This window comes from Populus alba, chromosome 10 (assembly GCF_005239225.2).
Source record: "Populus alba chromosome 10, ASM523922v2, whole genome shotgun sequence".
Lineage (NCBI taxonomy): Eukaryota > Viridiplantae > Streptophyta > Magnoliopsida > Malpighiales > Salicaceae > Populus > Populus alba.
The window spans coordinates 20,141,453-20,155,535 of NC_133293.1; the positions used below are offsets into that span (position 1 = coordinate 20,141,453).

The 14,083-nt window shown below is 34.9% G+C and overlaps 1 protein-coding gene and 2 long non-coding RNA genes across 4 annotated transcripts; 1 reads left to right on the forward strand and 2 right to left on the reverse strand.

The window, feature by feature from the left end:
* Positions 1-659: 659 nt before the first annotated feature.
* LOC118059991 (uncharacterized) lies at positions 660-2,434 on the reverse strand. Its single transcript, XR_004689374.2, has 2 exons — positions 1,914-2,434; positions 660-1,534 (listed from the first exon to the last, which is right to left on the reverse strand). It is a non-coding gene; the product is annotated as an uncharacterized lncRNA (long non-coding RNA).
* Positions 1,528-2,489, forward strand: LOC140955983 (uncharacterized). Its single transcript, XR_012170849.1, has 2 exons — positions 1,528-1,736; positions 1,846-2,489. It is a non-coding gene; the product is annotated as an uncharacterized lncRNA (long non-coding RNA).
* A 7,971-nt stretch (positions 2,490-10,460) lies between these two features.
* Positions 10,461-13,719, reverse strand: LOC118059992 (GATA transcription factor 8). 2 transcript variants are annotated; one of them, XM_035073065.2, is made up of 4 exons: positions 13,472-13,719; positions 12,858-12,921; positions 12,267-12,554; positions 10,461-11,663 (listed from the first exon to the last, which is right to left on the reverse strand). In XM_035073065.2, the coding sequence occupies exons 3-4, from the start codon at positions 12,519-12,521 to the stop codon at positions 10,860-10,862; spliced, it is 1,059 nt and encodes a 352-aa protein (XP_034928956.1). In that variant the 5' UTR covers positions 12,522-12,554; positions 12,858-12,921; positions 13,472-13,719; the 3' UTR covers positions 10,461-10,859. The 2 variants fall into 2 exon arrangements, with proteins under 2 accessions (XP_034928956.1, XP_073267716.1); XM_073411615.1 differs by lacking the exon at positions 13,472-13,719 and adding an exon at positions 13,002-13,365.
* Between the last annotated feature and the right edge of the window lie 364 nt (positions 13,720-14,083).

Below are 14,083 nucleotides of genomic sequence, written 5' to 3' on the forward strand. Positions count from 1 at the left end.
TGGTAACATTAATTTTTTCCCCATGGTTGCATATCTCAAGGCTCATTATTTAATTCTATAGTTGTAATTAATGACTCCTAACCTACCTGTGGCAATGGGTCCCATTTCATCTTACCACTCACAGTGGATCATTTTGAAGTGATTGGCTCTGCCAGTCTCTTCCTCTAATTGTATCCAGTCCGCCAATTTCAATTCAGAATTTAATTTGGGTTAAATCTTAATTTAAATTATACAATAATTGATCAAGTCAATCTAATAAAACAACTCATAATCTGATTTATATGATTGAAAACTATGTTGTATATAATAATTGATCAAGTCAATGTAACAAAACATTCTGAAATCTTATTAATTTAATCAAAAATTAGTTCGTTAATAAAATAATTGATGGAAAATGTATAGCATGGTTGAGATTCTGTATAAAATATATTTTGATGGAAAATGTATTACAAATAATATTTTTAATATTACTATATTAAAATAATTTAAGACGCGATGAAAAAAAGATAACCTTACAAAATATGTGAAGAATCCAATAAAACCAGGAAGAAGAAGAAAAAATACTAACTTTAAAAACACAAATGAAAAGAAAATCAAAGAAAAATGAAATAAGCAGGCAATTTCGATCAACAAATAACTGAATGAACAACTCATGCACATAAAAAAATAAATACTTCAACTGATTACAATATGTCTACATATGTTAATTAAATAAATTTTCGACAAAAAAAACATTGATAATGATAGTAGAGTTGATACAATCGAAATAGTTTCATATATTTATTTTAATAATATATTATTTTTCATTTAAAAAAAAAAATTTCATTCTCATTTCTTATTTTTATTCCCATCTAATAAAAATATGTTAGCTTTTTATCTTCATTCTCTTTTTTTTTCTATAATTATTGTTTTATTACTTTTTAATTAAAAACATTTTCCATCTTCTCTGCAGGCCCCCCCTTTTTTATTTTCGCTTTTATCACCCTCTCTTTCCATCAGGCAGCAAGCAGCAACAGAGAAGCAAAGATGCCGCCGAAGTTTGACCCATCTCAGGTGGTCGACGTTTACGTGAGGGTAACCGGCGGCGAAGTTGGTGCAGCCAGTTCCCTCGCTTCCAAAATCAGACCACAACTACCTCTCTTCCTCTGATCTGCCTCACGACTACCAGCTTCCATTACCCCTCTCACTCTCAACCAAACAGACCGGCTCCCCTGCACAGCCGCCTCCAGCAACAGCTCTTAGCCGGCGACAGACCCACGGCTTCCTTCTTCAACCGTAGCCGCCCGTTCTTCATTTCTCACCGACGCCAGCTCTAAGAAAGAACCAAGAACAGACTTGTAAACAAATTAATTAAAACCAACTGCTGTTTGGGTTTGCCTTTTTCTTTTGTTTCAGGTGAAGATAGATCTCCACCGGTGGAGAAGATTTGCAGGAAAGTGAAGGCCGAACTTTAAGGCAGCACCGCCGACGCAGAAGCAAAGAAGGGACCGTGCGGCTTCGATCCAGTGGGCTGCGTTCTGACGAAGGCGACGATCTGCGGAGGAGAAGGAACCGAGTTTGAGAACGGATTTTTAAAAGTTGATTGCTGTAGAAGACTTTGCAGTCTGCTTCCTCTGGAGTTGACACCATCTGCCGGAACCAGAAAGAAAAGAGAAAACAGAGAAGCCCCTCTTTTGGAGAACATGATCTTAGATTGAGCCGGATTGCAAAAGAGAGAAATGGAGCACCAAATATATGTAACCAATTGTTAATCATTATTACAAATTAATAATTAACCAAATGGCTATTTCCTTTGGTAAAGCAGATTGCAAGCAACAGATAATTAATTACTCATGTATTCTACAGGGTTTGTTGTTTTTTTTTACAGTATTTATGCATGGTTTGCGTGGAAAAGCAAGAAGAGAAGAAGCAACCTGGCCTGCGGGAGGTACTTGCTGCTGTTGCTGGTCTGTCGTGAGGATGGTGGTCCACAGTGGAGCTGCTGGTGGTCGACGGTGGAGGTGCTGGTGATCCACTTCAGCCACTGGTGAAGGCAGAAAAACAACGGTGGATGTTGATTGCTAGTGTAGTAGATGTTGATTGCTAGTGTGGGTTCTGGCCAGGGAAAAGGAGAGCTGACAATGTTTTCAAATATAAGAAATGCACAATGAAAACGGAAATGATGCCAAAGATTGAAAAGACTGGCATTCTATTATTTTAAAGGTGATAAGATAAGATGTCAGACAATTTAGAATTCGGCAGCCTAATTTTTCAGACACCATCATGATGTCGTTGACAGAAGAAAAAAGAAGACCTAATTACAGGGGAAGAAAACAAACACCACATCATGACGTCTTTATTTTTTTTTAATTTCGTGACAGAGACGATATGTTTTAGCAGGGAAAACCGTGGGGAAAGCTACAGTACTTTCCCCACGCGTTTTAGAGTTCTGTAATATTTGGAATTTTCTATCATTTAGCTGTGTTTACATTGCGAAGATTTAGTGCCCATTCTTCAAGTACATTGTTGAAAATAATTTCTTCCCTACATATGAAAATTAAGTTTTCTTTTTTACCAAAAAAAAAAAGTTTATTGTCCTTTTATGTCCTTGAAATTATCGGACCCGTTTTTTTGTCGCAGACACAGCGAGTCTCTGTCATGACAGCGAAGAAGCAACCACCGGCTCCTGCTAACATGCGCCGGCGGGTAAAAGATAAAAACCAAGTTAAAAAGTTAAAAAAAAAACTAAAATTGGCCGTGCTAGCGTGACAGCATGAGGACAAAACACTGAACCGTACGTGCAAGAATTTCAATCGCGGGAGCGATTTAAATTCCGACACCTGTAGAAATTAACACAAAGCGGGCCCCTGTTCTATGTGAATCTCGTCAGTGATGGGACATGACGCGTGGGGCCCAAAAAGTAACGGGGCCGGATCCCGAATCTCTGTCGTTACTTCTGGGACTAGTGAAAGTCTTATTACAGCTTTGTCGGAGATTTTGTTACTTTGTATGACTTGGTTTTTTTTTTTTTTTGTGTTCACATTTTTATATATTTTCTATGAATGTTTTTTTTTTTTAACAATGTTTTGTGGGTCCTTGATTTGTCTATCCTACGATGTAATTAGCCAAACAAATGTTGTATTTCGCTTGTTCTCCCTTCTCTCTCTTTTTTTGGAATGGTAAATTGAATAAAAAGCTCACAATTTTTTCGCAATCTTTTTTTTTTTTTTTTTTACAATTAAGTGATAACCCACAAATTAACATGGGCAATGTTTTTCTTTAATCCAACCGTATTAATTATTTAAAAAAAACAATTTTTATTACAATTTTATATACTATCTAGACATGTTTTGAATTGAGCTTGAATTTTTTTAAAAAAAAAATATGAGTTTTCAACACAATTGCTTTTCTAAAAGAGAATTTACAACAATTTTATTAATCATGATATGATAATACAAGCTTTTGATATCAATAATAAATCAAATGCAGGTTACATGAAGCATAATGTTAATTTCTTAAGCTTTTTTTTTTTATATAGCAAACAAAAATAAACCTTGAGTTCTACATAATATTCCGCTATTAGCTAATATTTGAAAATATAGTTATAATTATTTTTTAAAATATTTAATCTCGTGCATGGTTTTACTGAAAGAAATATAATCGAGTCTTGCATATGAACATGAATTTAATTCAAGGTAATTGATGACGGGATTCGAATTGTACAGTAAAGTTTTCTTTCACCATCTTGACAATTTACAGCTTGGTGTTTCAAAATTTTTGTAGTTGAGTAGGATGAGTTACAGAGCAACTAAGAGGCAGTTTAATATCTTGTTCACCTTGTATTTAAAAAAATATTAAATTAAAATTTTTTAGTGTTTTTAAATTATTTTAATGTATATTGATATTAAAGATAAAAAAAACATTTTTATATATGTTTTTTTTAGAAAATACTTTAAAAATATCATGCATCGTTATAATAATGCTAAAGAAACACTAAAAAGAGTCATGATAAGGAGGTTCACTAGAGCCACAACCTACTATAAATATCACCATGTTTCCTTGTTGTTCCTGCCCAACCGACCACTCAGATGACTCCATTGTCTCATCACTACAATATATTCGTATATCTCACTCGTATTTCCATTCACATTTTTTAGTCTTCTTCCTACTTCCCTAGTCATGGATTTATTTATGGCAGAAATGATTATACTTTGGACCGTATTTGATCGACTTTTTTAACAACACATGTCCTTGGTCGTATTTGTCAAGTGAGAAATTATCAGCATGGACTTAAACCATTGTTTTTAGGTTGGCTGGTTCAAGACTCGAATTTTGAGTTTTGACTGGGTTTTCGGGTTAATATTTTTAAATTAAAAAAATTAAAATATACTGTTTTAGTTAAAAAAATAAAAGTCAACGTTTTCCAACCTGATTTTTGATCGTGTCTTGTGGGATCAACCGGGTCACCGGGTTTATACCTGGTTTTTTTTTTTGTTTTTTTTTCAACCCAGCTCGGTTCTAGTATCAGATCGGTTGGATTTAAATTGTGTTTAAAATATGATCACATTTTTGTTTGGTTACATTAATCTTGACTGTTCTAGATTCCATTCAATTCCATTTCTTTAACGTTTATGATTTATTATATATGTAGATTCGTGGATATACATTTCACGTGCCAACAGCATGCCCGAGTTGATGGTTTTGGTATCATGATTCATGAATAACAAGATAGTTCGTATCTCTTTCTACCTTTTGGTTAAACAAGACCTAGTTCGTCCTGCTGCTAAATATTTACATTTAAATACATCTTAGTGAAATTGGATAATTATTTTTTGGTTAGTGTTAGTATAGTTGTGTGTTTAAATAAAACACAATTGTTACAAGTTTCTTCTTGTTCAATATTAAAAAATTATCTCAACTCAATAACTTAAATCGTTTAGGTAAGATTCCAATACATGATTTATATTATTTTCTAACATATCCTATCAAGTGAAAGCCCTTTAAACTTGTATAAGTCTACATTATCTTGTGCTTAATTTTTATCAAATAAATAAGGATTATAAGATTTAAATTCGTAACCGCTTGTTTATCAAAGCTCCAATACTATATCAAATAATCATCTCGACATAATAGCTTCTGTTAGGTAAAAATTTTAATATATAATTTATATTATTCTTTAACATTAAAAAATATGATCCGGGCAATGCCTATTTTTGTTTTGAAACTAAAGCAGATATTACTTAATTATAAAGAAAAAATGTGTTTTACTTTTGAGATAAAATATGATATAGATATCTCTATTTTTAATTAAAAAAGAAACACAATTGTTTATTGTGGGGTCCATTTTTTTTCTTTATTACATAATTTAATTTCATGGAACCATGTGTCTATATACAATTATACAGTACTCGACTACTTTTTAATTCAAGAATTATTTATATGAAAAATGCGTGTTCATGTATCATGCAAGTTTAAGACCAGTCATAAATTATTTAATATAAATGAAGCGTATTCGTTTAAATATTCTTAGCATATCCCTTGCTAGTCATTTTATATTTCAAAAGCACAGTGGTAAAATCTGCAGTTAAAAGACAATTCCTAAAAGCACTTTGCAGTGATGGGTGGGGTGAGAAACACACAGCTAGCTACGACAGCAGACAATAAAAGAAATGATCCTGAAAAACCAAGCAGCCTAAACGATAATCATTGCCAAAGCAGGATTATTGTCTGTGTGAAAGCATGACATTTTTGTGAAGCTTCCATCTCACAAATTCGACATTTGTTCCGAAGCAGACCCATCTTCATCTTCCATGTCACAGAGCATCGATGGAGTCAAACTCCTTGCAAATTTTCATGATTTGGCCAGCCGAAACACGACGTCGACACGCCTTTTTTAAAAATTTTCTATCGATCCTCGTCCAGCAGCTTTCTAGAATGGCTATGGTGTTGGAAAATCTGCCAGTTTACATCACCTAGATAATTATAGCAATTAGATTAGACGGCACTACAAGCAATCCTTTCTGTTAGGCCAAACTATCAATCCATTAGGGTTTGACAAAAACCACCAAATGAAAGCCATTGTACATGGTAGCTGGCCGGTGATTTTTTTTCCAAACAATTAATCATTTATTCATTCCTGATTTTTTTTTTCAAGAATGTGAATCATTATTGTCGAAGCTTATGGTTTGGTTGGTTAGGTTGGTAATCTATCGATCCTGAATTTATCCTAAATTTAATTTTAAAATAAAAAAAACTAGTTAAAATCGATCAATCAATTAAAATTCAGGAACTTGGTCAATTCTATTACAACTTGTCTTAATCATTTAACTTCTTTTAAAAATAATATTATTTTAACTATTAATTTTTAAAATAAAACTTTGTAATTTTTAAATTGACCCGTAATTAACGAAGGTCGAAAATCGTGAATGATACGAAGAAAACAACAATCATATCTAGTAATTGGACAATCAACAATTCTCGAGTGGGCAGATTCCATCACTCGATCGTGGCAATGGGACTCGTAATGAGTAGATGGAAGCACACAACTTGTGAAGGACTCTTCATCTATCAACCTAAGGTCTTCCTACTAAGGAAGGTTTGCCATGGAGTGTTGACCTGGATTTGGATGCAGTGCTTGTGCGATGGAGTTTGTGGCTTCCAGGCATGTGAGGGGCAACAAAGATCTGTCCTCTAAATAAATGAAGTAGGGCAGACACACATTAACTCTGCCTTGTGGTTGCATCATTATTGGCCGTCTCAGCATTGATTACTACACGTGTATGACACATAATCGGAGGCTGCTGATACGCCGTCACGGTGGCCGCAGGCGGCGGGATTGCTGGTGGGTTTCTTTTCAACTCAAATCTTCAACCTCTAGGACCACCTAGTTGTGATTTAATTAATCAGTATTAATTATATAAGAATGATATCATTTCATTCCATAAATTGTTAATCATTCTTCATATTCATTATAATTTTTATAAAAAGACTTAGTCACTCCTTGTTTTTCATATAAATTATGACATAATACAAAGTATTGAGATACTAAATTTTTTCAAGGAAATGACGCGGAAAACGTAACCGCAGCTAAGCTTTGCACATTTGCCCGAGTCTGATTCGTTTCTGTTTGGGCTCAGCCTGGAATTCTTGTCCTGGGCTCTATGCTCATCGTGGTCCGAGCTGAGGTCCAAATTTCCTTGGACCACACCAAGTGAATAGGAGTCGTCTAGCAGGCTAAGATACTACGGTTTCTGCCTTCTCCATCCCCTACAGACCATCAAAGTCCAAGGAATGCTGGGATTTCGAGCATCGTGTTTATTGTAAAACTATTCTCGGGTCAGCCCAATTTATTAAATGGGCTTCACTAAACCCAAATATCACATGTTTCACTATTGAATTCATTCCATTAGGCCCAACCCAAAAACAGCTGTAAAGCCCATCATGACCTTATAATTTATTTATGTTTTTTCCTTTCAAAAACGAGGTTAAGCATTAACTTTCAGGGTCACCATCTAGCTGCACAAAGTCCAAGTTATTATTTCAGCTATATAATTATTCAGTTCATATAAGGGGATATATACGCGCTATTGTGGGATATAATTTTTTTTAAACATAATTTTTTTTTCAAGGTATGGTGATTTTTCTTTTGGGTATTATTATCAAATTTGAAAATATAATTGTTTTTGGTTTTTTTTTTATAAGGATAATTTTTTTTATTAATATATCTCTTATTTATCTTATTTAATACAATATTTTTAACTGAAATTATTATTTTTGTTTTTAAAAAATAAAATTGTTAAAATAAATTAATAATAAATATAAAAATAATATGCCCATATTTTGTGTAATTAAAAACTTAACAAATAATAAAATATGATAAAATTATGTTCAAAAGTTTTAACAATAAAACATCAATTTTCAATCAAATTTTCATGAAAAAAATATTATTAATATCATTATTTCCATATCAGATACATAAAAAGTGCAAAAATAATTATTAAGATTTAAATAAAAATTTTATAATCATATTTAAGAACTATAAATAAACTAAAGTGATTGAACATGAAAAAAAAAATTGAGGTGTCAAAAAAACAAACCAAATAAAAAATGGAAAACACAAAAAATATTCAACAACATGCACCTAGCTTTTCATGTTGTCCACTCATTATCCGCCATTTATGTATTTTATTTAAAAAAAACATTATAACAATAAAAATTATCATGACACAATGCAGCCAATATGCACGTCCTGGCAAGAATCGTACTGGCGACTTCAATTTTTGCAACCACTTCAATTATACCATGAAACTGGTATAAAACAATTAAAAATATTTTAATGTTTGTTATTATTTATATGAATATTAAAGTACTAAAAAAAAAACCCAGTTATTTTAGAGTGTTCAGGCAATTATTGGTTTTTTTTTATTACTATTATTATAAATCAGAGATAGAAACTTGTGATATGGTAATTATTTTTTGTTTTGGTTTGATTTTTATTAAAAAAAAAATAATTAAACCAAAACCAAACTAAAACTGGTTTAAACTGATTTGGCTTGGTTTTTGCTCGGATTTTTCCAGTTTGGCTTGGTTTTTTCTTGTTTGGCTCAGTTTTTTTATTTGGATTCAGTTCGATTTTTTCGATTTCAAACTTATAAAACCAAAATCAAACCGAACCAGTTGATTTTTTTTAAAATTTTAATCGGTTTTTTTTTTTTCATAATTTTATTTTTTCAGTTATTTTTTTTATTTAATCAATTATTTAATTTTTTTACTCATCAGACCGTTTAAGTGGAGAAGGATATGGAATATGGATGGTAGTTGGGCTACAACTTTTTTGACAATTAAGATTACAGGTGGAAAACTAGATGTATATGGTTTCAAGAAACGAAGTTGAACAATGAGAAGAGCTTGTCTCTAACATTTAAATTATTATTTAAAAAAAAAAAAAAGCCATTGGTTTTTAATATTATTAGTTATAATAAAGAAAGTAGTACACGAAGTGAAATTTACAGAATTAATGTGTGTTTTTATTATTATTATAAAAAGAGATTAAAATTCTAGATTTTTTTTCATAAGATAGGGGTCCTCAGTGTTGCAAAATCAATGCTTAGCCTGCAATTAAAGGAGGGAGAAAAAAAGAAACCCTTCTGCTTGCATATTCATGCGTGAAATGAGAAAATGGGGTTCACTCCAAATTAGGTCGTTAAGGCCTTTCAATTTGGTGATCGAATAGACAATTCTTGCTCATGGTACGTTGTCATTCTTGCAAGATCAAAGCATAAACGTAGAACATGTCTTTGAACACAATACCACACCTTATGATTAAAATGTTCAATCGAACTTTAAACTTGTGGAAGCAAACTATAATGATTGATTCAATCTATTTTTTGTGTTCTTTTTCAACACTAATTATTCTTCACTGTGACTTTCTGTGGTGGTGTAGGGTCAGATTACGACGTCTTGCCAGATGCCCCGTTAACAAACTAAGGTGTGGTTATGATGATTACTACATGGGCTGAAGTTTAAGCAAGCAAATTCCTTCTGTCCAGGTTATGAAGCTGAATTCCTTCAATAATCTGACTTGTCTTGGAGAATTGGTTTTTGTTCAAATTATTTAGTGCTGGACATCATGGCTGGGCCACACCAACGAGCAGAAGCAAGCTTGAATTTCATATGGGAATCCAAAGATCCCACTGGTTCTTTTTCTCTTGCCAACTAGCTGCTAGCTTTTCCTTCTCCGGGCTATGAAGAAGACGAGTCTGCATCGCGTTGTTCCATGATTGCATGCTCTCAATCGAGGCCATTGTCTCATGGGGAAGTTCAAACGTGACGCCTGTTATCGCCAGGCTATTTGATTCCCACCACAGAGACATGGATTTCATTATTTTCATGGATGCAGTGATTCGTCAATATCCCCTTAATGTATATCCTGATGCCTGTACCAAAGATGAGCAGTTTTATCCTCGAAGGTGCCAGGACTTTTTCTCGATCTTGTGTTCCACCTAATTCATTATAACATCTGATGAAATCAACGGCACAGAGTTGGATTTCCTCATGAATACAAGGTTGTGATCAGATTTCCAATCCACCAGATCACTAGAGAACACATCCATCATTTGTGCAGTTCACTAGTTTGATGGTTCATCAAGATGATTTGTTAACTTCAAAGTGACCTGACAGAATTTGCGAATCTCCTGAATTCTCTCGACTGTAATGCTCTCAATTCACCGAGCATCAGAACTAGATAGAAGATTGATCCATAGAGGCGGTGCAAGAAGCTCAATTACCATTGAGCATAGAATCCAGGCATTCTTGGATACACTTCTCCAGTCAAGAAAGCTGAGGCCATTAAGGTATTGACAAAGCATTAAAAAAACCCAGGCTTCGCAGACAGACCGAACATAGCTGAAATGTGCGATCTAAAAATTAGAACAGTGCCGTGCATGGGAGAAGGAAATTGAGGATTGATGAATCATTACATGTGCTCAAAATCCATTACTCGTCTCAGGGTTTTTTACTAACAAATTGGACTGCAAAAAGAATACTCATGGCAAAAGAAAACAGGGAAAAGAATGCAAAAGAGAAACGAACAGAGACTCTCAATACCTAGTTACCTTAATTAAGAACCTACCCTTGATTGACTCTAAAACTCTACTACCCCTTAAGCTTCCATTACGCTCTAACCCTTTTCTGAGTTCTTCCTTACAGTGCTTCTCTATCAGCTAAAATTGTGGTCATCTAGTGCTATTTGCCCCATTCCATCTGTACAAAATCCCATGAACAAAGAAATGAAATAACAGCGAGCGAGCAGCATGACAGTGAAAATAGGGGGCCGGCAAAGTGAAATGATCCAACAGGAACACTGTTCTCTACATCCTCCCTCACATGTAATCCATTGCAGGGTTGCTCTCATTTGGAATCAACTCTGGCGAGTTGACCATCATTGTAGCAGGTCTGCTGGTAGTAATTTTCTCCCCAGTCTTTGCTCTCATCTCAACAACTTTCTTATGCGAATTAGAGTGCAGGGAAGGAACAAAGGTTGGACTGGCTGCAGGCCGGTACTCGGGGAAAAGCCGGCCCGACTTGTATCGAACACCGCAGGCATTGCAAAGGGTTTTTGGACCCATTGGTCCTGCTCTCCATTGTGGGGTCTTGGTTATCTCACAATGCATGCATTTCCTAACTGCTTGCTGTGGCTGTGAGTTTTGATTCATCTCCACAGTACCTGACGGAACAATAAACTTAATTTTCTTCTTCTTCTTATGTTCTGGGTCAACATGATCTGGTATCTTGATCACAAGTCTTGACTCGGCAAAGCTCTCGGAATCTGAAGGGACCCTAGGGGAAACAAATTGCTGGGGCACCTCAGTGATTGACGATGTTGGCGAAACGAGTTGCATTGCAGGGCGAGGAGTGAACGCAGCAGGGCGAGGACGCTTGCTGCGAGCACGCCCGCATTTGCCAGAAGCAACAACCTCGGGGCTACGAGGTGCATTTTTCTCTCCTGAGCAGTAGCCACTGCTCTCAAGGACAGAAACTGGGCTGGAAGTCTGGAACTGGTGGTGTGGCGTCGAGTCCTTTTTGTCGACAGACACAGACTCCTCTTTCTTCATTGTCAGGCTCCCCCCAGAGAAGGAATCCTCCACAAAGTTCGATAGCCATTCCAGCTGAACAATATCTTCGTACTGCAACACAAAATCACATATTTTAAATTCCAAAAACACAAATTCCAATCTGTATACACAAAATTAAACCAGCACACGATGAGTTCCACCAATTCAAAATCAAATATTGCTTCCAATTGAAGTCTAAACAACCTTAATTAGCATCTAACAGTTAAAACATTTTAGTCGATGACAGCTCATAATTGCTTGACAACATGAATCTTTTCATTAAAGATAATTAATTAGCAATCATAACCTGAACTTCTCAGTTGCTTGACACACAATTAACATTAACAAAAAAAACTCTCTCTGCTTTTCTGGTGGGCCTATAAAGGTTATAACAGCTTGCACATGATAATAATTTCACTTTAAGTAAATCACATGACAACCCACGTGACTTACACAGCTGAACCAGAACCAAAATAAAACAATCCAGCGTGTCGCCGACAATACATACAATTACTAAAACACCCCTGGACACCAGAAATCAAAGGCTTTCAAATTCTGACACGAATTGCCAGCGTGGCAGTCAATGACATCACAGCACACAAAATCCAACGGTTAGAAATTAGCGACACCGAATTACAGAAAAAGCCGCGTGTAGAATTAATTAAATCAACTCACCGGAACGGACAACTCGGCGGAGAGGTCAGAGGCAGAACCGGGGAGTGAGTCGGACTGAGTCGACCAAATACCAGGAAAAGAGTTATCGTCGTTGTCAATGAAACAACTAGCATGGTTGTTTGTGGTGGTGCAGTCAGGCAAACTAGCGTCGACATCATCAGACGGGAAGTCTAGGAGGTCGTCGATGTGGTCGAAGAAGCTTCCACAATCTATCTCGTCCATGAAACTACCAGAAGTATTTGTTTGTCCAATCATTTTCTCTTCACTTCTCTAAAACTTCTTTTTTTCCTGAGAAATTTTTTATCGTGAGAAAATAGAAAGAAAAATAGTAATGGGCAAAACGTAATACTACTATATGTGTAGTAGTAACGTAATAATTAAGAGTGGTTTGTGGCGTTTTTTTCTGTGGGTCTTTGAAAAGTTCAAAAATGAAAATGTTTAATTTTCTCTCTGTCAATCCATTATGGATTGTATTTTAGAAAAAATGCTACGCGTTTATTAGGTCAAGAAAGAAATAATATCCCTGCTTTACTTTTCTTATTTGGAATTTAGCGGTGTGGAATTTGAAATCTAATTTGGGAAGAAAATTACCTTGGGGAGGGAGGGAAGGGGGTTCTTGGTAATTCGAATTTTGGAAGTTTGTGCTTTCAAATTCCTGCAAAACAAATATATAATTAATTGATGCTTAATTGTTGTTTATGAAATGCTAATGGACAAACAATGCAATGAACCTACTCGGATTCTTGTAATTTGTTGGAGGAAATATCTTAGTTTAATGCTTAATTTGATTGCCAACAAATTTGAGAAAAGCAGAGAAGGGAACCCAGTTTGGCCCTGAAATCGGGAAAATACAGTGAGTTTTCTCGAGTTCTTTCCTTTGTTTCCCAGCAGCCAAACAAGGTTGCCATTCATCTAAATTAATCAATTAACCCTCAAGTGAAACAAACCATGCCGGCATTTGAAATTCACGTTTGAAAAACAATTTTAAAACCCAATTTGAGAAACAGAACAATCAATTCAGCTCAAAACCACCAAAAACGCAGAGCCAAAACACAAATGGATTCCCGCCCAAAACCCAAAACAATGCTGAATTTCTCTCGGAGAAAAGAAAAACCCAGAGGAAGTGCTCAGTTTCTCACAAACAAAGCAAAACCAAGCAGCACAGATACAGAAGCAGTACTATTAACCAGCATTTAGTGCATTACCTTATAGAGAGAGAGAGAGAGAGAGAGAGAGGGCGGTAGGAGTGAAGTACTGAGGTGAAGAGAGGAGAGGGGAATGTGTGATATGTGTTTTGAGTTTTGAAACAGGAAGGGAGAGGTGGGTGGGTAGTACTAATAGTGTTAGTAGCAAGTGATTGAAGAAGGAAAGGAAAGGGCGCTATATGGTAGTTGAGCCTCCTCCTTCATTGCTAGCTAGCTGTACTTTTTTTACTACTATCCTTCTTCTTCTCCTTCTCCTTCTTCACTGTCTTGATGTTGAAGTCTTCTCTCTCTCTCTTCTTACCCACACGGGCCCCACACCACCTCCCACCGCACCTCCCCTTTTTTTAAAAAAAAAAATTCCCTCTTTTTTTTTTTTTTTTTTCCTTTTATCTTTGTGTTTTGTTGGTGTTAATGGACATCTTGCTCAATCATTTAAAGTGAATGTCTTCAAATTACAAAAAAAAAAAAATATATTGTTTTCTTCTTCGTATCCAAAAAACATGTAGTGTGTTAGCATTTTTCGTGTGTTTATTTTTGAAACTGTATTTTAAAGGTGCACGTTATTTTAAAAAATATTAAATTAATATTTTTAAAAATAATTTTAATATATCA

What these genes read in the sequence shown, in the direction of transcription:
- LOC118059992 (XM_035073065.2), bottom strand. Translation starts at nt 12,521, where the DNA reads ATGATTGGACAAACAAATACTTCTGGTAGTTTCATGGACGAGATAGAT. An exon ending in CCGCCGAGTTGTCCGTTCCG is followed by an intron (nt 11,664 to 12,266) that starts GTGAGTTGATTT and finishes TTTGTGTTGCAG; the next exon opens with TACGAAGATATTGTTCAGCT.